The 23,138-nt window shown below is 35.8% G+C and overlaps 2 protein-coding genes across 4 annotated transcripts in view; both read right to left on the minus strand.

Annotated features, from left to right (window-relative positions):
• stat2 (signal transducer and activator of transcription 2) overlaps positions 1–11,729 on the minus strand; it is a 36,777-nt gene extending 25,048 nt beyond the window's left edge. The window contains exons 1-10 of one of the 2 annotated variants that reach the window (XM_087255799.1): positions 11,565–11,729; positions 10,127–10,258; positions 9,431–9,578; positions 7,028–7,123; positions 6,854–6,946; positions 6,693–6,771; positions 6,511–6,587; positions 2,831–2,982; positions 2,595–2,753; positions 2,428–2,517 (exon numbers count right to left, since the gene is read on the minus strand). In XM_087255799.1, the coding sequence (XP_087111925.1) occupies positions 2,428–2,517; positions 2,595–2,753; positions 2,831–2,982; positions 6,511–6,587; positions 6,693–6,771; positions 6,854–6,946; positions 7,028–7,123; positions 9,431–9,578; positions 10,127–10,257 (1,025 nt within the window). In that variant the 5' untranslated portion in view covers position 10,258; positions 11,565–11,729. Of the gene's footprint in view, positions 1–2,427; positions 2,518–2,594; positions 2,754–2,830; positions 2,983–6,510; positions 6,588–6,692; positions 6,772–6,853; positions 6,947–7,027; positions 7,124–9,430; positions 9,579–10,126; positions 10,259–11,564 lie in introns of those variants that run through there. The other variant, NM_001271801.1, reaches the window with a different exon arrangement.
• Positions 11,730–13,599: 1,870 nt separating this feature from the next.
• apof (apolipoprotein F) lies at positions 13,600–18,851 on the minus strand. Of its 2 annotated transcripts, XM_087257665.1 has the most exons (3): positions 18,800–18,851; positions 14,756–15,972; positions 13,600–14,253 (listed from the first exon to the last, which is right to left on the minus strand). In XM_087257665.1, the coding sequence occupies exon 2, from the start codon at positions 15,936–15,938 to the stop codon at positions 14,760–14,762; it is 1,179 nt and encodes a 392-aa protein (XP_087113791.1). In that variant the 5' UTR covers positions 15,939–15,972; positions 18,800–18,851; the 3' UTR covers positions 13,600–14,253; positions 14,756–14,759. The 2 variants fall into 2 exon arrangements, with proteins under 2 accessions (XP_087113791.1, XP_087113790.1); XM_087257664.1 differs by having other exon boundaries at positions 13,600–15,972.
• Between the last annotated feature and the right edge of the window lie 4,287 nt (positions 18,852–23,138).

A 23,138-nucleotide genomic window follows, 5' to 3' on the forward strand; every position in this document is an offset into this window, starting at 1 on the left:
TTTTAAAGTGTCAGGTTCAATTTAAAATGTTTATGCTTCAGTAGACATCAGTGCTAATAAATCACAGATGTGCATATTTCACTGGTTTGGAACAAATGTGTAATTTTGTACAAAATTATCTTTGTATGCCTGTCCTGCTAGTTTTCTTATCCAAAAATCTGTAACAAATTTAGTATGGATACTGAAATACTGTCAGGGTTCTGCCACTTTGGTCTCGTAAATTCTTGTTTTGGTGGCAGAGCTTTGACACTACTCATGTCTGGTCCTGTTTCTGTCTCTGTGTGTACGCACGCCGTCGTGGGTGTACGCAGAGTGTGTGCGCTGGCGCTTGATGTGGCCGCGCACGCTCTGCGTCCCTCAGACGCGCGCGCTCTTGTACTAGTGTTTGTGTTTGTTCTGTCAGCATCGCGCTGCTTTATTCTCGGCGCCTCCGTCTAGTTGGTTTCAGTTTTGGTTGCCGCTGAGATGAAGCATGCGCGTTGCTTATGTGTGAGCGCACGGTAAGGTGTTTATCTATCGTGTGCTCGTGTCTTGCGTCTTTTGTCAAAGCACGTGGCTCGATGTTTACATTGTGGTCACGTGCTTTTGTCGTGTGCTTCAGTGTTGTGCTCGTCTTGTCATGAACATGCGGTTGATGAGTTCTCTCATTGGCCGCATGTTCTTGTCCTGTGTCATGTGAGCGCATGGCTTGTGTTGTCTCTCTGTGTCATGCGCTCTCCCGTCTATTGTCTAGTCCCACCCTCCTTGTTAACCCATTATTAGTTAATTATGTTCATCTGTTTTTTTGTTAATTTCCTACAGTTTATAAACCCCTTATGTCTGCTGTCCTGTGCGAGTTCGTCATCATATGCTGTCGATGTTTACCTGTCCTGCTGTGTCCAGTCCTGCCTTGTCCTGCCTGCCAAGTCAAGTTTGTTTGTTTGATTTATTGTTTGTTGTAGTAGTGTTTTCCCCCCTCGGGGTTGTTTATTTTTGCCTTTTATTTTATTAATAATAAATCCTACTTTACTCTGCGCTTGGGTCCTCGCTCCTTTTTCCCTTTACCGGAACGTGACAAATACTGTATGAGCAAGCGATCAAGCCAAGTTAAGAAAGCAATAAGACAGCAAAGAAGTGACTTGACTCTTGAAAGAAGTGTTCTTGATGTTTTAGACTGATACCACTGTACCAGTGAAGCAAAAAGGTGTTGATACTTATTTTCATTTAAATACATTGCTTTACTTTTGCCTGAAGTGAAAAATGGTAATAATTAAAAAAAAAAATATTGTATAGCATTATTTACCATGCTATAACATACCACATTTTTTCAATATCCACACAGTTCGGTTATCCCATTGTTTCTATATGTTTGTTCTAGGTTTGTAACAAAAATGTAATAATCCTGGGTTAAATGCAGATTTTATTGTCCTGCAAAACTGCATATTTTCTCAATCCAATCAAGTGTGACAAATAATTTATGACAATGCATCTATATTGATTATTGTTCTGGCCTTTAGGCTGAGGTATGATTCCTGGCGTTGTTTTTTTAACAAACCTTACAACATTAGCTTTCATTCGATTCTATTGTTTATTGAAAAGCTAATTTACCAACAAAAACACCATCAATACTAAGATAAAAATTATATCAAAGGAAATTCGTTATAGAACAATAATCTATCAACAAACAATATATGAAGTGGTCAAAAATTGTGCATCTGTCCTCTTTCCATTCTTCAATAGAATTTTTATTTAATTTTAATTACTGTATTTACTGGGAAATACATCACTCATGAAGTCAAGCTGCTGTAATATTGCATTGTTAAGTGAAAATGAAAAAAATCAAATAAAAAAAATGTAAAAATAAATTTTGCTTTGGTGTTTAGTTACATTTTATAATCAATTCAGACAGGTTCCAAACATAGTAATTCAACAGCAAACAATTTAAATTTCTAAATACTCTGGAGAGAAAAAGCAATGAAAAATGTAACTAAAGGATGAGCAGAAATTTAAGTTGAATTCAGTATAAACATTTATTATAAACTTCATTGTTTTAAATTTGCTAAAAAACAATAATCTATCAACACTCAATATATGAATTGGTCAAAAAAATTGCGCAACTGTCCCACTTATGGCTTATTACTGCTCCATTACTCCCTTTAAGATGCTCACATTTAAATTGGTTCATTTATTCATTTTCTTTTCGACTTAGTCCCTTTATTAATCAGGGGTTGCCTCAGCAGAATGAACCGCCAACTTATCCAGCATAAGTTATTGTGCAGTGGATGCCCTTCACACCTATACACTATGGCCAACTAGATTATTCAATCCACCCAACACACTAAAGATTTACATTTAAACTAAACCAAATGCACATTTAAAAATGCCTACAACAATAATAACTGCTGTAAATAGTGATGTGTAGTGTGGTGTATAATGTCAGAGCCTGACCTGACTTTGACTGAGAACTGGATATTGGTGCGCAACACAAGAGGGCCTCGTCCTTGTGGCATTGAAGGCTGAGTCTCTACGACGAATGCACTAAAAACAAACGCAATTAATGAAGCATACATTCAGGACAAAAGAGTTGTGCATGTTGTGTATGTGTTTGATTGTACCTCTTTATCAGGCGCGTCAGCAGTGTGTCCACTCTGCTCTGTAAAGGAGGTTTTTGGATCGGGATTGGGTCGTTATCGTAGCTCATTTTCCCTAAAAGCTCATCAAGTTTCTGTAAGAACTTCTGGAGCTGGAACATGCTGTCTATAATCTGAGTGAACCTGCCGAAGGCCATCAATGTATTAAAAACAGATCCGAATTGTGTTCTTAGAAAGCAGAGAAATTCCTGTGTGCTTACCATTTCTCTAGGTGTTCCAGACTTGTATCAACAGGTGCACCAATGCAGGACTTCTGCTGTCTCCGCTTCCAGTCTACCAGTTCCTCGTCTATGAGCGATGATCCCAGAGTATCAGCAACGTCCAGCATAGCCGAGATTTCCGACAAGAAGTCCTGTGACAAGACGGTAAATATCTGGAAAATTTCCGGAATGACTTTACCGGTATATTAAAAAAAGCGCTGTTCACACAGGCGAGGACGTTACGGAAATTTTCAAAAAAAGAGCATTCACACATCCATTCCAAAATACCGGTAAATTATGACATCATTAACCAGACATGAGCTCTAAACGGCTGCGCTTGTATTTGTAAACATTTGACTACATTACAAACTCTGTGGATGGAGAAGTATTGAAAACAACTTCGATAAAAAACATATAGAGAAACACTTTCACATGTCGAGATGTAAGTTACATGATATGTGTGTGTGCTGGGCAGGCGCTCAGCAGCTGAAGCACAGCGTCAAGCCACTGAAGAAAGCGGAGCTTGAAGCTAAACAAACAACGGCTTATCTTAAGCATCTTATCGATAATTATTTACACAGTTGGCATTAAGAAGAAACATATAAATGTTATCTGACTAACGTCTAGCAGCTAAAGGTGTCTAGAAAAATATTCAAAGGCTTTTATTTTCTAAAACCAAGCGGACGTGAATGCCAGAACGAATTTACCGGTATTTTCAAAAAGGGCCTGTTCAGACATACAGACCTTTCCGGAAAATTGCCGGTAATTTTCCGGAAAGGTCTGTATGTGTGAAAGGGGCTAAAGAAGAAATGTTTTTATGCAAAATATTCTGCAGTGAAACACAATAGTGTAAATGAAAGATAAACACAAATTTAAGTCTAATTCACTATAAACAACATTTATTATAAACTCAAACTTTAAGCTCATTTACATTTAGCATGCTAAATGCAACATATAAACCAAAGCACTTGACCTACAGTATATTCCAGAACACAGCTTAAATTTCTGAAATACTGTAATAATTGTCAGGGATGTGTAGAGACATTTTGAAGGAAAGAAAGCTTCAAATAGATAGAGACCATGCATGGTCTTTAGAATTTACTATAAGCTAAGTCACAATGTATATTTTTTATGCTACTAGTTTCATGTAACGTTATACATTGTATACAACAGTTCTGTCTGGTTCTTGAATCTGATTGGCTGATAGCAGTGCGATATTCTGCAATATCAGAACTCGTACAGCCTCCTCACCCTTCTGTATTACTCAGCCCATATAGAATGACAGTAGATCGAAAAACTCACTACAGTTTGACAAAATATTGCAGCCGCTGGACAACATAATGTACTTTGTGGCTTTTTTAGGCATTTAGATTGCAACTTTGCAGTTCATTTATAAGCATAGTGACTATTTTAAATATTTATAATTTCTGAGATTCAGTGCGTCGGCATCTATTAGCCTTTCATTGAGCAAAGCAAAGACAATGACGCTGTTCATCCACAAGATGACGGCAGAGAACATATAATAAGCCCTTAAAGCAGAAAAGATCTGTGTATTTTCAAACTACAGCTGATCAAAACATTATAAAACTGGTAAGTAACTTTCTAAGTCAATCTCTCTTTTGTATGTTGCAGTGCTGTATTTAAACTAGGGGTGTCAAAAATAATCGTTTTTTCGGTGCACTGCGATGCAGACGTGGACAGTTCGGTATCGGTTCAGTAATAATCATAACCGGTTATTACTGACGTCATTTACCTCATAGGCGCTCTGTCGCGAGGGAGGCGATCGCGAGTATTTACAGCGCTTTAACTACTTAAAACTCATAAACTGTGCACAATTTCATTGTGTGTGTTTGCTGGATTAGTCTTTCACTGACAAATACAACAATAGCCCTTATTTCACTGAGATCGAGAGAATAAAAGTAGCCTACTCCATTTCTCTCTCTCTCTCTCGCGCGCGCGCACACGCTCTGTCTCTCGCTCTGTCTCTGTCTCTCTCTCTCTTTCTCACACACACTCAGTGGCCCATTTGACCTCCTGGCGTGGCTTTTCTTCTCTTCTCGGCTGTTTTACAGCGTTACTTTTGCATCCAGAAACGAGCGCGTGTCTGCAGAGTTTTCTCCACCGTGTTTATCATACATCAGCTGTGAGATCGACGCTGCCGCCTGCCGCTTATCAGCATCACTCATTTGTGAAGAACGCAGCGCGCAAGAGCCAATCGCAACCGTTTTTTTTTTGAGGGTGTGACCAATCAAAGAGGTGTAAGAGAACTAGACAAGGATCAGAGAGTGAGCTGGATATTTATATTTGTTTATATTATAGGCTAAATGCTTGTTTTGTTTTAAGTTACAGTTTATATATCTGACTGTTTGTATTAAATGACAAAATTGTATTACAAATAGTATATAAATATAAATAGATTCATACATTTTAATACAAGAAATGCTGCTGTGAAGAAAATATAAAACTGTGTATGGAAAGCACCGTCAATGCACCGTGATGCACCGAAATATCGAATTGAACCGAATCGATGGCATGATAATCGTAACCGAACCGAACCGTGAGACTAGTGTAGGTTCACACCTCTAATTCAAACCATAGTAATTTTAGTGTATTGAGTGTGAATTGGGACTTGCATATCAGGATTATATGTATTTTGTGTAGGCCACTCTTTTTATAACCCTAAGTTACTTTTTGGATGACTATCTGTTTGCAACAGAGAAAAACTGGGAACTCTCTGTAGACTGATGACATTTCATGCCATTCAGCCTTATATTCTTAAAATCTGAGCAAAAACACCTGTTCTGTCATCACTTTAGACATTACGCTATAGAGAATCATTCAAATACTAGCTCTAAAGTGACATTTGTGAATGTTTCTGCTGTTCTGACGTCAACTGCAGATGTGAATGAGTGGTGGAAGAAAGTAGTTCCTCTTACAAAAGGATTTCAGACTCTCAGTGTTTGATTTTCTTTTTATATACATATTCTGGAGAAAGTCTTATTTGTTTTATTTTTGGCTAGAAATTTTACATTTTTAAACACCATTTTAAGAACAAAATTATTAGCCCGTATAAGCATTTTTTTCTGATAGTCTACAGAACAAACATCATTATACAATAACTTGCCTAATTACCCTAACCTGCCTACGTAAATCAATTAACCTAGTTAAGCCTTTAAATGTCATTTTAAGCTGTATAGAAGTGTTTTGAAAAATATCTAGTAAAATATTATTTACTGTCATCATGGCAAAGATAAAATAAGTAAAATCAATTATTAGAAATGAGTCATTAAAACTATTATGTTTAGAAATGTGTTGAAAAATCTCTCCATTAAACAGAAATTTGGGAGAAAAATAAACAGGGGGGGCTAATAATTCAAGGGGGCTAAGAATTCTGATTTCAACTGAGTATATATATATACACGTGTGTGTGTGTGTGTGTGTGTGTGTGTGTGTGTCTGTGTGTGTATATAAACTCAGCAGAAAAAAAGGGAACTTTCTCTCGAGTAAGAAAATTGACACCCAAGGCCCCTTAAAATAGTACTGCATCAGAATTAAGTTAATGTTTAGTTATATTTTTTAAAGACATTTACATTTATTACAGCTTAATTTAAAATAAAATTGTTTTAGTTAACAACAACCTTGAGCAGAACAGAAGAGAAATCAGCAGGAAATCTTCATACCTTTCTGGACTTATCGAGAGCATTGAGCATTTTCTGAAGCCCTTCAAGCTGTCGATTTTTCTCTTCTTCTGTGCAAGCTAAAACACATTAAAAAATACACACACACACACACACACACACACACATTAGCATAATCATACAAATGACAGGACAGTGTACTTAAATAAAGTGTGCAGCCTCACAGTCCATATGAAGTGTCTGATACTTAAAATCAAACTCATCCTGCTGCTCCTCCAAACACCTTATGCTGTGCTCCATCACCTGTTAAAAGAAAACAGAAATCCTGCTCTCAAACAAACACATACATTTGTACATACACACTTGCTTATGTACACAAACACACCTCTATTCTGGTTTTAAAGTCTTTTAATCTCTTTTCAATTTGCCTGTGGCTCTCAAGCTCCATTGCAGCTGACTGAACCTGCAACGTCTGCACCTGAAACAGTGAAAGAGACATTCAGAAGATGCTGATCATGATAATTAAAGTGGCTTCGATGATACTTTAAGGTATACTGACTTGCAGGGCAAGCTCTGCATCGTTCAAGATTTCTTTTTCCTTCAGCAAGAACCAGTTTATAATAGCAGCCAGAGTACAAGGCTCCTCTTGGTACTTCTGCAAACAAACAATATGATCCATCATCTTACAGTCAATGATTAACAGAGTAGATTTGAGTACTTAACTTTAGCCATAAAGTTATATTTAGATTCTAGCTGAACATAAAAACCAGTGACACCAAAGTAAGGGCTGCAAATATGTCAAAAGCACACTTAAAGTAGATTAAAAAGAGCATTATTGCGATTTGGTGTGGACGGTAACGTGGTTGAGATTACGGTTATCGTTCTCAGTGTGAACATTTGTGACTTTATGGCTGAGATATACTCACAGCAAAGGTCTTTTTTATTTTCATTCAGGCTTTGTTTTCAAATGCACTTTACTTCATTAGCTTTTAATCGATTCTCTTTTTAAATAAAAAGGTAATAATGCTTCAAAATTAAGATAAAAAAAATATATCAAACAAAATTTGTTATACAAAACAAATAATCTATCAACAAAAAATACATGAAGTGGTCCAAAAAAGTGTGTGTCTGTCCCACTTCAATTTTTCGATGAAATTTTGATTTAATTTAAGTTACTGTATTTTCAGGAAAATAAGTGACTTATGAAGTCAAGCTGCTGTAATGTTGCATTGTTAAGTGAAAATTAAAAAATTAAAATAAATAATGCTTTGGTGTTTAGTTACATTTTATAATCAATTCAGAAATGTTGCAAACATACAGTAGTATGTCAACAACAAATTATCTAAATTTCTAAATATTCTTCAGAGAAAAAGAAATAAAAAAGCTGTAACTAAAAGACAGACTTTTTAAGTCAAATTCACTATGAACTAAATTTATAATAAGCACCATTTAAATTCATTATATAACAATGAGCAATTCCAGCATTATGGATGTGACATTTGCAGTAAAAACTCAACATAAATTCACAAAGAAAGTGTACGTTAATATTATACTGGAGCAACAGCTTTTATTTTCAAAAACAACTAACCACAGAGTTATAGGATCAGAAAAATATCAATCTGTAAATATTTTTAATCATTTAAATGAGGAAAATAAACATGAGTTATGGATGTGACCAAAAAAGTTTGAGAGTTTACTGCATACAACATACTTTGTAGATTTTCAGCAAATTAAACTGCACAACCCAAAAGAAACAATGATAATCAACAGGATAAGAGTTATCTCTCTACAGAACAGAAATCGTTGATTTTATTTTATTTTACATTTATGAGGGAAAAGCTTTGTTTTGGATGTGACATTTTTCCGTCACGGATGTATCAGATGAGAAATTGCCACTTGTGTGACTTTGGTAAATCGAATATAATAGTTTGAAAACACTGACAGAGACATTTTGTGCATTTTTAAAGTACTGTAAAATACTTGCTTACACAAAGAATGAAGAAACGGTTTCTCTATTTTGGTAAAAACTTGCAATTGCTTCAAAATTTATCAACAAATAATTTAAGTGGCCAAAAAATAGTTTGTCAGACCCACTTCCACTCCCATTTATGATGTTCAGATTCAAAAGAAAAACTAAACACCAAAAATGTATGTTCACACTAAATAAAATGCACTTTAAAAAAATGGCTACAACAATTATAACTGATGTAAAAAGTGATGTGTAGAGTGGTGCATAATGTCAGAGCATGGCTTTGACTGTAAACTGGACATTGGTGCGCACTTTTTCATTGTTTGTTAAGAGGGAAAAAAATCTGAAATAACTGAACAGCTGTATGCTTTTATCAAACATGAAAAAACGTGTGACAATTCCTAATATATTGCACATTTTCAGTGTTGACATGATGTTTGCTTTGGCAAGCTGATTTTATGTGCTGAAACAAAATTGGTTTGGCATGATTTTTTTTAAATAAAGTCACACAAATTGTAAATTAAATTATACTTAAATTAGGGTGACATGGTGGCGCAGTGGGTAGCACGATAGCCTCACACCTGTGCATTTCTGTGTAGAGTTTGCATGTTCTGCCCGTGTTCACATGGGTTTCCCCTGTAGGTGCTTCCCCCACAGTCCAAAAAACATGTGCAATAGGTGAATTAAATAAACTAAATTGTCCATAGAGTATGAGTATGTTTGAATGCAAAAGTGCATGTTTCTCAGTGTTGGGTTGCGGCTGGAAGGGCATTTGCTGCGTAAAACACATCCTGGATAAGCGGTTCATTCCACTGTGGCGATCCCAGATTAATAAAGGGAGTAAGCCGAAAAAAAAATGAATGAATGAATTATACTTTAATTATATGAGTGCCCTTAGTCTAGTTTCTGTTCAACACTTTAATAGGCCTTAAAAATCCAATGATTTCAGAGGAAAATCAGGAAAGATTATTTTAGCAGCAGAAGAACACTTACATGGAAGTTTTGTTTGTAGCGTCTGAAATTACGCTGCAGTAAGAAACAATCTCTCTCTTGAGAAAAACGGCTGAACTGGTTGTCCAGATTCTCCAGAAGCACCTGGAACAGGAAAGCGGCTTGGGAAGAGTCTCGAGAAGCTCGCTCCCTGTGACAGACATAATACAGATAAACATATACCTTAAATTTCTCTGTGTGGCTACTAATAGTCTGATTAATGGTCTCATATTATAAACTCTATTTGAAAAGAATTCATAATATTACATGAAAAGAATTCATAATATAATATTTAAAAATAAATATGCAAAATGAGATCAATCAAAGCTCAGAAGAAAACAACAGAACAAAGATAAAAATGAAATAAACAGTGCTTTATGGTTTTCTGTGGTGTCTGACAGTATTGAGGTAAATAAATTCAAAAATCGAATGTAAAATAACACAGTATAGTTTTTATTGTTTAAGTAATTAAATACAATTTATCGTTGTGGCAAGCATCATAATTTCATGTGTCTTAAAGGTTTAAATTCACTTGAAATTGGTTGACATCCTGCAATGTGTCTATTGCAGATCCTCACATTGCGTTATCGATGCTGAAATTATATTGTTCAGCCCAACAGTCTGCTTTAGAAAAGCTATGGACAAAAAACATTCAGCAGGATTTTACTTGTTGCTCACTCAGATAGATTCAATACTCACCAGTCCTGGCCCTCAATCCATTGCGCCAAATAATGTCTGACTTCCATTGGGAATTCATCTCCATTGTATAGATCAAAAGCCCTCTGTGAATACACTGTATCCAGCTGCTGCAATTGGTCCCACTGTGTCATTCTACAGAAAGAAACAAATTTCAGGTTTGGTGCTTGGTCAAATAAGGACTGGTCAGGACTGAGAGTGACCTGCACTTCTTTGCAAGTCAGATGTTGAACCTAAATGCTGTTTCTGTGCTTATTTTCAGAAACAAAAACAAAAACATTCCCAGTTCTGAGCGGTTTGGAAGTTGGAAAACAATGTAATACAACAAGTTTTTGTTTATTTTTTCAGAACAGTTACGCAAGTATGTGGTAAACCTAACCTCAATGATAATAAGCACAAACAATCCCAGTATTTACAGGGTAATTTTTATTTACAGTAACAACAATGCTATTATAATGTTACAAAAGATTATTGTCAAATAAATGATATATTTTCATCAAAGAATCCTGAAAATATATAGCAAATCTCAAATAATAATAGTCTATTAAGCTGCACAAGGGTTTTCAACCTTAATAACTACAATAATACACATTTCAACACATCTGAATCAACATATTTGAAGGACTCCTCTAAAGTATTATGTGAAACTGAAGAGTGGAGCATGGCTGCTTTCAGTTCAGCTTTTGCATCACATTCTTGACATTTCCTCCCTAGCAGTGTTTATTAGGTTGGTCCACTAATATTTGTTTAGTTTTGGTATGAATTTGAGGGTTTGCTTTAAAACAAATGCATACAATGTCTTCTTATTGTGTTGTATAAATTACAATATAGGTTTGATTAAAACAGTTTTGTTAAATTGTAATATTTCACAGCATTATTTTTTTACCTAACAATTTCTTTCATACGTCAAAAATTGAGTTCCTTATCAAACCAAAGTTTTAAAAGTGTACATTAAATTGAAATAAATAACAATTTTTCAACAGTTCTTACCTAATTTTCTTACTAATTCTCCCAAATAAATTTTCATCAAAAGTAATTTCTGTTCTTGACTTGAACCTTTTTTTTGTCCAAGATGATTTTAAAATTGGCCTTTTTATTATAAAATATAACTTGTTGAATTGTTGCAAGTTATTTTTTATTTTAGCAGAGGTAAAGGTGTCGAAAGCTGTAAAACAACATGCATGCTCTCACGCAGTGATTAATACCTTCCACACCTGCACATACAGCCCTCATCAGGCAACAATGGAAAATCTGAGTCGAAAACTACAGTAACCTTGAGTGCAACGCGTGACACAAACACTCATAACATTTTATAATAATTACATGTTATTATATACAGTAACAGTATCATAGACCTGCACATGACTGATAATGTGAAGTAATGAGCAGCTCATAGTAAATAACTGCCATGTTAGCACATAAACAATTATAAATCACTCACCTGAAACAATCGTCTGTACCTTTCAAGGAATTGATCTTCCAATCTCAGTTTGCTATACGCCTTTCGCAGGCATAAAGAAATGACAAAGAATATAGCACCGAACTGAACATCAGCTAGAGAGTAAATAAACAAGTCCAGCACTTCTCAGGAAATCGAGGGCTCTTTAATGATCCTCCCTCTGCTGTTCCCTTCTGTAGACGGCCAATCGAGTAGGAGGGACTTTAGTGCTTCCACTCGATGCACTTCTGCCCGCCTACTCAGTGATTAAGCACTGCCTTTTAGAGACGTTTACAGATCATTCATTGGCGGACACGATGCAGGTACCGCCACAATTGGTCGAAGCACCCGTCAATCAAATTCTTCACAGCAGAGGGGGGTTAATGGAACGGCGAGCAGAGATAGAAACGAAACTCACCACGAGCTCACATGTTAAGAAATGACGTCGTGTTCCGAAGGAATGTCCCGCGGAAATTTAAAAGGCCATAATGAAATAATATCTATAGATTTGATATGGGAAAAAATATGGTCTTTGCAACAAAAATATTTTCTCACCAACAAGGTCAAAGAGGTGTCTTTTAAATTGATCAACAAATTTTATCCTATAAAACAATTTTTCAAAAAGTTTAATTCTAATATTGATGTAAAATGTTCATTTTGTCAATTTCATACTGAAACTGTTTTTCATTTATTTTGGGAGTGTAATTATGCTGTACAATTTTGGAAACATATTGGATTATTTATTAATGATAATATACAACAAGATGTTTCTGTTACTTTTAAAGAAATTGTTTTTGGTTATTATGAATCTGCCCCTACTAAGAGAAATGCTTGTTTTGTTATAAATTTAATTTATTTTCTTTGTAAATTCCATATCCACAAATGCAAATTTACTAATACTAAACCATATTTTCCTGTGTTTTTGCAAGAATTTAGTCATTATATACAATTAATTTCATTATATAAAAATAAGAAAGCAAACAGAACTATTTCATTTTGTAATGACTTCAATTTATGTACTGTTCTTGATTCTTAAATGTCTTACCCTCAAGTTTATATCATGTTCTTTATTCTTTTTTTTTCTGTCTTTCTCTCTCATATCTCTTTTCATTGACAATGTAATTCATATTCTGCATTGTAAACAAATGTTGTTACAAACTTGTCAACTGTTTTTTTGCAACAAAAAAATAATAATAAAAAAATAAAATAAAAATAAAAAAATTTAAAAGGCCATACAAACTTATCATCACATCCCACCTCTCCCGGAAGCTACGAGTGTCTCCTGCTTATTTGGTCTAGAAGAGTCTAGAAGAGATACAGCTGTGGATACACGCATCAATATCATGTTAACGTAATTTTGTGGCACTCTACCTCAATAAGCATCAGTTACTAGACCATTTCTGCACAAGACTTTTGGCCAGCGGAGAAATTAAAATGGTCGTGCCCAACTGAGTCTGGTTCCCTCAAGGTTTTTTTTCTTCACTCCCATCAGGTGAAGTTTTTTTCCCCTCTCTGCTGTTGCCACTGCCTCGCATGGTTCAGGATTGGTAGAGCTACGCATCGATGAATTTGCTCTTCAGTGTTTGAACTCTCAGTAATGATTAAATCACACTGAACTGAACTGAACTGAACTGAACTTAAACACTAAAACCTGAACCACACTGTTCCAGTTACTATGACCATTTATGTGAAGCTGCTTTGACACAATCTACATTGTAAAAGCGCTATACAAATAAAGCTGAATTGAATTGAATTGAACCATTTCGATTTGGTGATGTCATTGGCCCATTCACATTTCCTGTTTGTTATCAAACTATTTCCTAACTGTAACAAGAAGCAACTCAGTCATAACTTGACGTTAAACAGCTGACATAGCATTTTTTATTAATATGAAGCTTTGGAAATTAAAAATGTAAAACAGGAAATGTGTTAGGAGGAGGACCATATGGTTAGGACCACTGTTATTGTTTACATCCTTCAAAATGGTCTATACCCACATAACCGCTATAAACACAACAATAAAACATTACAAAGACTGTTTAATTTTATTATTTTATTTAAAAATGTGCTAATACCATGACAAAAACATACATAAAATATTAAGCTGCAGATCAGACACAGTTTATTTTTAGTAGGATAAAATAAATGACTTTTTAACAATATACAATTCTTCAGCTACAAACTGAATCTGCAAATAGTGTACAGACTTCGGATGCATGCAATGGTTAAACACCTTTTAGATTTGAAGGATATCTGGGAACATTAACAAGATAGAAAGTGGCATATAGCACTATAGAACCGAGACAATAAAGTACACATTCACTGTGTCCTATCCAGAAGTGCTCATGCCTATGCCCTAATTCCTTCGAAGGGTTTACCCTGTGGATTTACAGTTTCAAAAGGATTAGGTCATAGGGATGAGCCCTTCCAGATAGGAAACACTATTTGACATCCGACAACATCTCTAAGGAAAAGAACATGGAGGCCTGAAGTGGCCATCAGTTATACCTTACTAAATCCTGCATTCCAATTGGCCATTTTTCCCCAAGTAGCACTTCGATTTGGAAAGAAATTTCAATATGGCAGACATAATTGCTCTCACTCCAAAGTGCTGTTCAATTGATGATATGCCCCTTTTGGATTGCATCAAGTATTGTCTTTTTGTTCTATTTTCATATACACTCACTGGCCACTTTATTAGGTACACCTATCCAACTGCTTGTTTACGCAAACTTCTGATCAGCCAATCACATGGCAGCAACTCACTGCATTTAGGCATGTAGACATGGTCAAGACGATCTGCTGCAGTTCAAACCGAGCATCAGAAAGGTGCTTTAAGTGACTTTGAACGTGGCATTGTTGTTGGTGCCAGTGTGGGGGATATTTTCTTGGCACACACTGGGCCTATTAGTGCCAACTGAGCATCATGTCAATGCCACAAACTACCTGAGCATTGTTGCTGACCATGTACATTCCTTTATGACCACAGTGTACTCATCAATCCTGGTACTAGTAAGGTTTACCTAATGAAGTGGCCGGTGAGTGTATGTCTCTGCTTCAGAGTAATGTTGTGATTCTCGTCATTGCTAGTTGGCTTGTTTATGTATCTTAATGCTTTTATGAAGACTCTTTTTTTAAATCACTGTGCGAAAAATAAATCAGAGAAATATATTCGGAAACAGACAGTTATGCACTCTATTAGTCAGTGAGACCTCCATTCACCCAACTGTTCTGGTTCATTAGCAGGTCCTCTTCCTCCTTCATGTTGTTTAGCATATATTTAATCCCGGCCTTCACACCTGTTTTTAAACCAGCCCCCAGCGCATAACCAGCAACCCCTGCGGTTCCCCCAGTCATGGCCATGAGGGCGTCCGTGCTCAGATCCACAGTGGTAAAGATTGCTCTCTCTTTTGCAGTCCCATAACAGTTGACTGAAGCATAGTAAACAGCCGTTCCCAGATTATAAAGCGTAGAGACTGCAGGAATCCACTCCACGACCTTATACACTCGCTTTTCATTTTCATTTACGCAGCGATGTCGAGGAACCCCATTTCGGCGCCAACGTGCAGACCCAAACTTGCAATCCTGAATCCAGCTATCGGAGTTAGATGAAGGCACAATGCGACTTCCAGGTCTTAAGATAATGCGATAAGAGTCTGAATCACGCCTCAATCCTGCACATTGGATTCCCATTCTTCTACAAGCCTGTTTTGCTTCCTCAAGACTCAGTGGCTTAATCTGTTCTGTGGCTTGACCCTGTAAGTTGGAGGCTTTTACCATCAACCACCTCTTGCACTGCCACACTTTACCGTTATAAACAGCAGCTCTCTCATCCACCCCAGCAAGCTGATTGATGTTGAATAAAACAGCCTGTAGGTGGTGCTGTGATTTGCGTATGGTTTGGAAGCCGTTGGCATGTGCAGATTCTCTCTTTTCACCTCTTTTGATAAGCATCACTATGTCATCCAAAAAATCGTGTGTATCATTTTGGCCCAGATCTGCGTAAAGCTGCATTACCAAATCCTGGGCTTCAAACAAACATCCTGCTGACACCAACACTGGTACCATTGTCAAGCCTAAAAGCTCCTGAGAGAATGCGCTTCCTCTCCAGCCTCCATTAGCTAGCTCGGCGCAGCTTGCATTGCTTTGAAGATCCAGATGACCTTGCAGAGACGTTGAGAGGTTGGAGACCAACTCGTGGGCGGCCGAGAGAGCATCTTCGACCTCTTGGGATTCTACTTGCGCAGATTGAGAGGTTTTTGTGGCGATTGAAGGATTCGGGTTGCTTTGAGGGAATGGAGCTTTGCCAAATGCCAAGTCAGATAGTAAGAGATGGATGAGAAGTAACAGTTTGAGTTTTGAGTCCCACTTAGCCATGTTGAACTGTGGAGACGTGCAGCACTCACTGGCTCTGGGTAGAAATAAAAAAAAAATAGAAGGGAAGGTAAACGTTAAATGTGTGTGTGGTGTTCAGGAATCTGTTTATGTTATATCTACACAAATATCTGCAGCTGTAGCTACACCATGGGGGAGAGAACATAACATGTGTGTGCTTTCATGTGCTTTTATTTTTTTCATGGTGCAACTGGACAAAATGATTCTTCTGAACAGAAGGACGGAAATAAAGAAAGAAAGGAATGAGCTAGTTTTACAGTAAGACTCCTCTCTCTATAAGTATATTTTTCAAAGATGCATCATAAATATGATAAATAGGTAACATTTGTTAAGTTGTATTAGTTAATATTATTTAATATTTATTCAATTACTATTTATGTTTTTTTACTTGCATCAGCAATTAAAAATACACTGATTACAATATTTATTAATCTTTATTAATTTGTTCATTGTTTGTTGCATGTTAACAGTGTGTTAACTAATGTTAATAATCATGAAATTAAATTTTAATAGTGCATCAGTAAATGTTTAACTATGGTTAATAAATGTTGTACATTTTTGTATTAATGTATTCGTTAACTAATGAAACCTTAATGTAAGGTATGACTGATAAACTGATAAACAATATTAAAATAAATAAATAAATAAGTATGTTCCCCAGAGATGGGTTGTGGCTGGAAGGGCATCCCAAGCGTAAAAATGTGCTGGATAAGTTGGCGGTTCATTCCGCTGTGGCGACCCCAGATTACGGACTAAGGTGACAAAAAAATGAATGAATTAAATAATTATATAAATGAGCAATATAACCCGAGTAGCAGTGTGATGTGGCTGTATAATGGTACTGGTGGGAGGCATGTGTTGCCTTAGTGTCCCACCACCAGTGACGATATACAGCCACATCTCACTGCTACAAGTGTGATATTGTGTTTGTACAACAGTTCGACAGAATAATAGTGTGTATAAAAAGAAAATCAAACACAGAGAGTCTCAAAACCCTTGAGTAAGAGGAACTACTTTCTTCCACCATTCCTTCACATCTGCAGCTGATGTCAGAACAGCAGAAACCGTTGCTACTACTTCACTAATGTCACTTTGGAGCGAGTGTTTGAATGATTCTCTAGTGTAATATCTAAAGTGATGACAAAACTGGTGAATTTGCTCACGTTTTAAGATTATAAGGCTGAACGGCATGAAATTCCATTAATCAACATATATTTCAAAGTATTTCTCTGTTGCAATCGGGAGATCACAATATTACTATGATATAAATACAGCACAACAACATACAAAACAGAGAGAGATCGACTTAAAAAGTCATTTACCAGTTTAATAATGATTTGATCAGCTGTAGTTTGAAATGGGCTCTATTCACAGCTAGGGTTTTAAATCCAACGATAAACCGGTGAAAGCTTAATGTGACTATTTTCAATTTCGCAAGGCTGTTTTTACAGCATCGATGTTGTAATGTAATTACAATACATTCAGTTAATTAGACTTAAGCGTTCAGTTGTTCAACAGTAAAAGAGATGAAAGACAGCTAGGCTAGGCTAGCACAGAAATTCCATTGAAAATGCTGGGGTAAAATGGAACTTAATGCAATGCTTCTTGTCCAAACGGAGACACACTTTGTATCGTATATCTAACAGCCAGTGAAGATCGCAAATTTTTAAAAGAAATCAGATCTTAAATGTGACAATTTTGTAGTGGAAAGACTTGGGCTTATTTATATATATATATAATTCCCTTGGGCTGCCTGGCTGATATTTAAAAATCTGTATGCATATATCCCATTACACTGTTTTTCTTTTAGGGCTTATTATGTGGTCTCTTGCCATCTTGTGGATGAACATCATGAACCGTATTTGCTCAAAGATGTCTTTGAAAAACCCTACTGAAAAAAAACTGCTTAAACCAGCCTAATTTTCCAACCTGACCAGCTAAGACCAAAACCCCTCTAAACCAGGCTGGTCAACCTGCTAAAATCAGCCAATCAGCCTAGGCTGGTTTAAGCAGTTTTTTTCAGCAGGGAGGCTAATGCTCTGTCTTTCAGAAACTATAAATATTTAAAAATGGCCTTATGCTCATAAATAAACTGCATAGTTGCAATCTAAACAACTACATTCTCGACTAAAAAACTCAGAAGAACATTATGTTGCCCAACAGCTGTAATATTTGTCAAACTTTAGAGTGTCCTCAGCTTGTTGCTGTCTGTGGTGGAGTGTTTGCTTTTATTATATGCTTTATAATTTTGCCCTGTCAAATAGAAGGAAGAGACGCTTATGGATTTATTTTTTTAAATCCACACACAATAAAGGCCAGTTTGTTTTAATATATAAGGAATCATATAAAGATATATAGATTATATAAAGAATCAAAATGTAATATACAAAATAATGTTCATTAAATAAGAAACACGATATTGTTTTTGTTTCAGCATTTCAACATGCGACTTTTGTGTGACTGTAAAGAGTGTAAATACATATTTTACAGGCATTTTGACAGGTTTAGAAAATTTATAACAAAGTTCTAATTTACTAAGAGAATAGTTTTATATGACTTTTTACACAAACATTGCTAGTAAATTCAGAGATTCAAAGAATCAAAAAGAAACATTTAATTATACTTGGAATTTATAAGAAGAAATAATTTCACCCATAAAGCACTCTGCAATAATCTTTATTTACAACTTTAAAAAAATGACCTTTTTTTGTAGTTTCCAATATAAGATTTTTTTGTAAACTTTTAAATAAATGTCTCAAATTTGCAGTCTGTCAGACTTTGATTTAAACGAACAAATGATACAGCTTTGAAATGATTGATAGATGATTGAATAAGTGTCTTACCTTCTAGAAATCAGGACAGTCCTCTGTGTTAGAATCCAGCCTTCTCAAAAACATCCACATCTGTCTCTGTGTGGTTTTGCCCCATCTCTCTCTCTCTCTCTTTGGATTGCCCAGTACTCAATGTGCATCACGTGGAGAGGATCAGTGTGTTCTTTGGGTGTTTTATTTATTTACCCTCATGTCCCCTCTCTTCCTCTCATTCTCTCTCTGCTTTCTCTCTTGAAGACCACGGAGGGCTGCGGGGGCTTTATGTTTGACCCAGATAAACTGCAGCACACTCTTTTAATGCCTGTGTGGGAAGACTGTGTTTGTGTGTGAGAGAGAGAATTATGCACCCGTGCGAATGTTTTTAGCAAAAGACTGAAGACTTCTTTTTTTGCTTAAAGGTCATTACCCTCGCACAAAATTACACCACGTTCAGACACTTTAGACTTAATCTTAATGGTCAGAGCACATACCAACATCTTTTCAGAGATACCAAAGCCAAAAATCTGTCAATTAAACACACATCTATCTCTTTCCTTCTGTTTAAATGAAAAATCATTGTTTTTAAATTATTTCACTGTTTCATTATTTATTAGGGCCCAAATGTAGTCAGGGGTGTGTGATCTTCAGGGCAACATGTTACTAATCCCCAGTGTTGGGGAAGGTCGCTGTTAAAAGGAATGCATTACAATTTTATGTTAAAAGCTCAAGCAAACCGTCCTACACTGCTGCCTTTCTGGATTGTAGTAACAATAGAACATATTAAAAGAAAATTCAACACTCTTTAGCAGGGAATATTCAAAGTTTGCTTGTTGTTTTTATTTTAAGCCATATATTATCAGTTAGTTAGATAATATATATATTCGCATGTTCACATTTCAGCTAGGACTACAGAAAGTATCATGTTTCCCCATTGTATACCACACATCTGTGCTTCTTATTTCTCCCAATATAAGCTATCAATAATATATACACTCACCGGCCACTTTATTAGGTACACCTTATTAGTACTGGGTTGGACCCCCTTTTGCCTTCAGAACTGCCTTAAATCCTTAGTGGCATTGATTCAAGAAGATACTGAAAATATTCTGATTTAGTTCCATATTGACATGACAGCATCACACAGTTGCTGCAGATTTGTCGGCTGCACATCCATGATCCGAATGCCCTGTTCCACCACTTCCCAAAGCTGCTCTATTGGATTGAGTTCTGGTGACTGTGGAGGCCATTTGAGCACAGTGAACTCATTGTCATATTCAATAAAGCAGTCTGGGATGATTTGTGCCTTATGACATGGCACGTTATCCTACTGAAAGTAGCCATCAGAAAATGGGTACACTGCAGTCATAAAGGAATGGACATGGTCAGCAACAATTCTTAGGTAGGCTGTTGCATTGACATGATGCTCAATTGGTACTAATGGGCCCAAAGTGTGCCAAGTAAATATCCCTGATACCATTACAACACCACCAGCCTGAACCATTGACCTCTGGCATCAACAAGGCATTTGTGGCCACAGAACTGCCGCTCACTAGATATTTTCCCTTTTTCTGACATATCTTTGTAAACCCTAAAGATGGTTGTGCGGGAAAATCCCAGTAGATATCAGAGAAGTGAAGAACCATGCCACATTCAAAGTAACTTTAATCACCTTTCTTTCTCATTCTGATGCTCGGTGGAACTGCAGCAGATCATCTTGACCATGACTACATGAATAAATGCACTGAGTTGCTGCCATTAGCTGATTAGAAATTTGCATTAACAAGCAGTTGGACTGGTGTACCTAATAAAGTGGCCGTTGAGTGTGTATGAAAATAAGACAAAAAGACAATATTGGTCCAAAAGGGGCATATGTGTTTTGGATAGCACTTCAGAATTAAATCAATCATGTCTGCCATATTGAAGTGTTTTTTTTCCAAGCTGAAGTGCTCAAAACCCGCTACTAGGGGGAAAAATGGCCAGTTGAAATGCAGCCCTTATGGATGGGACACAGTTAAGAGTCTTGCTTCTATGAAATATTGAGAAGGACTCGATCAAATTGCAGATGATAATGAAATGATAAGATAGAGCTTTTCCTCATGGTTGCATAAAAAGTCTTAATAAATAAAGTTACTGATTCTCCTTTTTTATGCTTTCTGTGTTGATAGATCCATCAGGGACCTGATAATGATACTTAAACACAGACAATGTCAGACTTTTATGATATGTTTGATTCGAAACAACTGTTCTTTATTGGTATTGATGGTTCAATGAAGAAAGAACGTTTCTATTACATAAAGAAATACTTGGATATTTCAAATGTTCTCTTCATTACGAAAATAGGCAAAAAAATAATAATTAATATATCTTTTAAACCTTTAAGAGCACACACCAGGGCTCGGATGTCAGCATTCACACTAATTAAATGTGTTGTAACAACAGAACAATCACACCAGAGATAATTTTAATCAAACATGTCAAGTGTGAACACACCCTGAAGCAGGCTATTATCTAATGCTGAAGCCATAAAACTAAGATATATTTTCTTTGTTATGTAAAACATATCTATATGCTAACATACAAAACAAAACTAAAACAAACAACAAAAACACTCGCACAAAAAGAAAATGAGAAGAAAAGCACAGTGTTTAAAATCAGAATCACTCTTATTCAATAGTAAAGAAATTAAGATTTTCAGATTAAATCTACGATCATTTTGAACACTTATTTAAAATGGTTTGAAAAGTAAAAATAAAAATAAATATATATATATATATATATATATATATATATATATATATATATATATATATATATATATATATATATATATATATATATATTTATATTATATATATATAATTCCGGTAAAGTCCAGAGATACTGAGAAATTTCAAGTGGTCTCGTAATGTTTTCCTTGGCTGTTCAGTGTGCTAAACTTGCCATCAGAGGGCGCTGCAACATTTCACTCTTTAATATTTCATATTTCACATTAATGTGTTCAATAGTAATGTGGACTTGATAGTGATAGAAATATAAGTAAAAAGTAAAGACTGTAGTTAAACATGAAAGAAATCTTAAAGTTTAACTTAATTTGATGACTTTTTGTTTGCAATGTTGTCAAAGACTCAGCAAAACAATCATTGCAATATTCTCCAGATTTCAAATCTGCCTTATGCAAATGTCACAGCATGTTTAGAAAAATGCTAAGCCAGATGAACATTCTATAGGTCACGTTGGCAGACTGATGTTAGCACAAGACAACTAACAACTTGGAGAGTTGGAAATGAGCCAAATATTGCTCAGTGCTCACTCGTTAAATATAACTTGTTGTTGTTGTTGTTGTTTTGTATTTATCATATAGAGTAGATATGCCTAAACTAGGGCCCGGGGGCCAAAGCTAGTCCATAGTAAACATTGATTTGGCCCGCCATCCCATCTGAGAAGAGAAGGAGTGATGGGGATGGTTTCGAGATTGCTAAATTCAAATTTAATGTAACCCTTTTTGGTTTGTTTGTTTGTTTTTATTGTTAAAAGTTAGGAGAAAATACATTTCTAAATAAAATAGTGTAAATTTATTAGATTTTGTTTACACATTGTCACCCAACAATCCAGAGATTTTGGTGAGCAAATCAAGTCAAAGGCAGATTCTGCTTGCATTCAGCATAAATGTGTGTGAATGAGAATATGGGTGTTTTCCAGCACAGGGTTGTGCTGATAGGGCATCTGCTGCATTAAACATATTCCAGAGTAATAGGGTATATGCAGAACTAATGTTTCTTTCCATACTGATATACTTCCGGTGAACGATGAATGTGACTATTTTCCATTTTATACGGTTCCTTTTACAGTATCCATGTTGTAATATAAATCATAATCAGTTAAATAGACTTCAGTGTTCATTTAGTTGCTCAAGCATAAAATGAGATGAAAAGACGTTTACACGCACGTGACAGTCAGGATTAGCAGGCTACTGCAGAAGATAGATCGAATATACTGGGGTAAAATAAATGTTTATTTTCTACAGACATGGCGGGGAAATGTAATTTAATGTAGAGCTTCTTGTACAATCTGAGACCCACTTTATATCGGATATCACTCAGCCTGTGGAGATCGCTGATTTTAAAGAAAACAGACCTTAAACGCGCCGATTTTGTAATAGCACAGAGTTTACGGGACAAGCTTGACCCATGCAGGTTACTAATAAATTAAAAGTCCTTTAGCATACTTCCGCATATATCTATTGCCGGCCTGTAGCCAGCCTGGTGAAAGGCGGTGGTTCTTTTTTCTTAAAAAGTGGACAGTTTTTGCAGATATTTGCCTAATTTTCCTTTTTTTTTATTTGAGGTTCAAATATTGCATTTTAGTGACATTT

Source organism: Danio rerio, chromosome 6 (assembly GCF_052040795.2).
Source record: "Danio rerio strain M-AB ecotype USA chromosome 6, GRCz13ab, whole genome shotgun sequence".
Taxonomy (NCBI): Eukaryota; Metazoa; Chordata; class Actinopteri; order Cypriniformes; family Danionidae; genus Danio; species Danio rerio.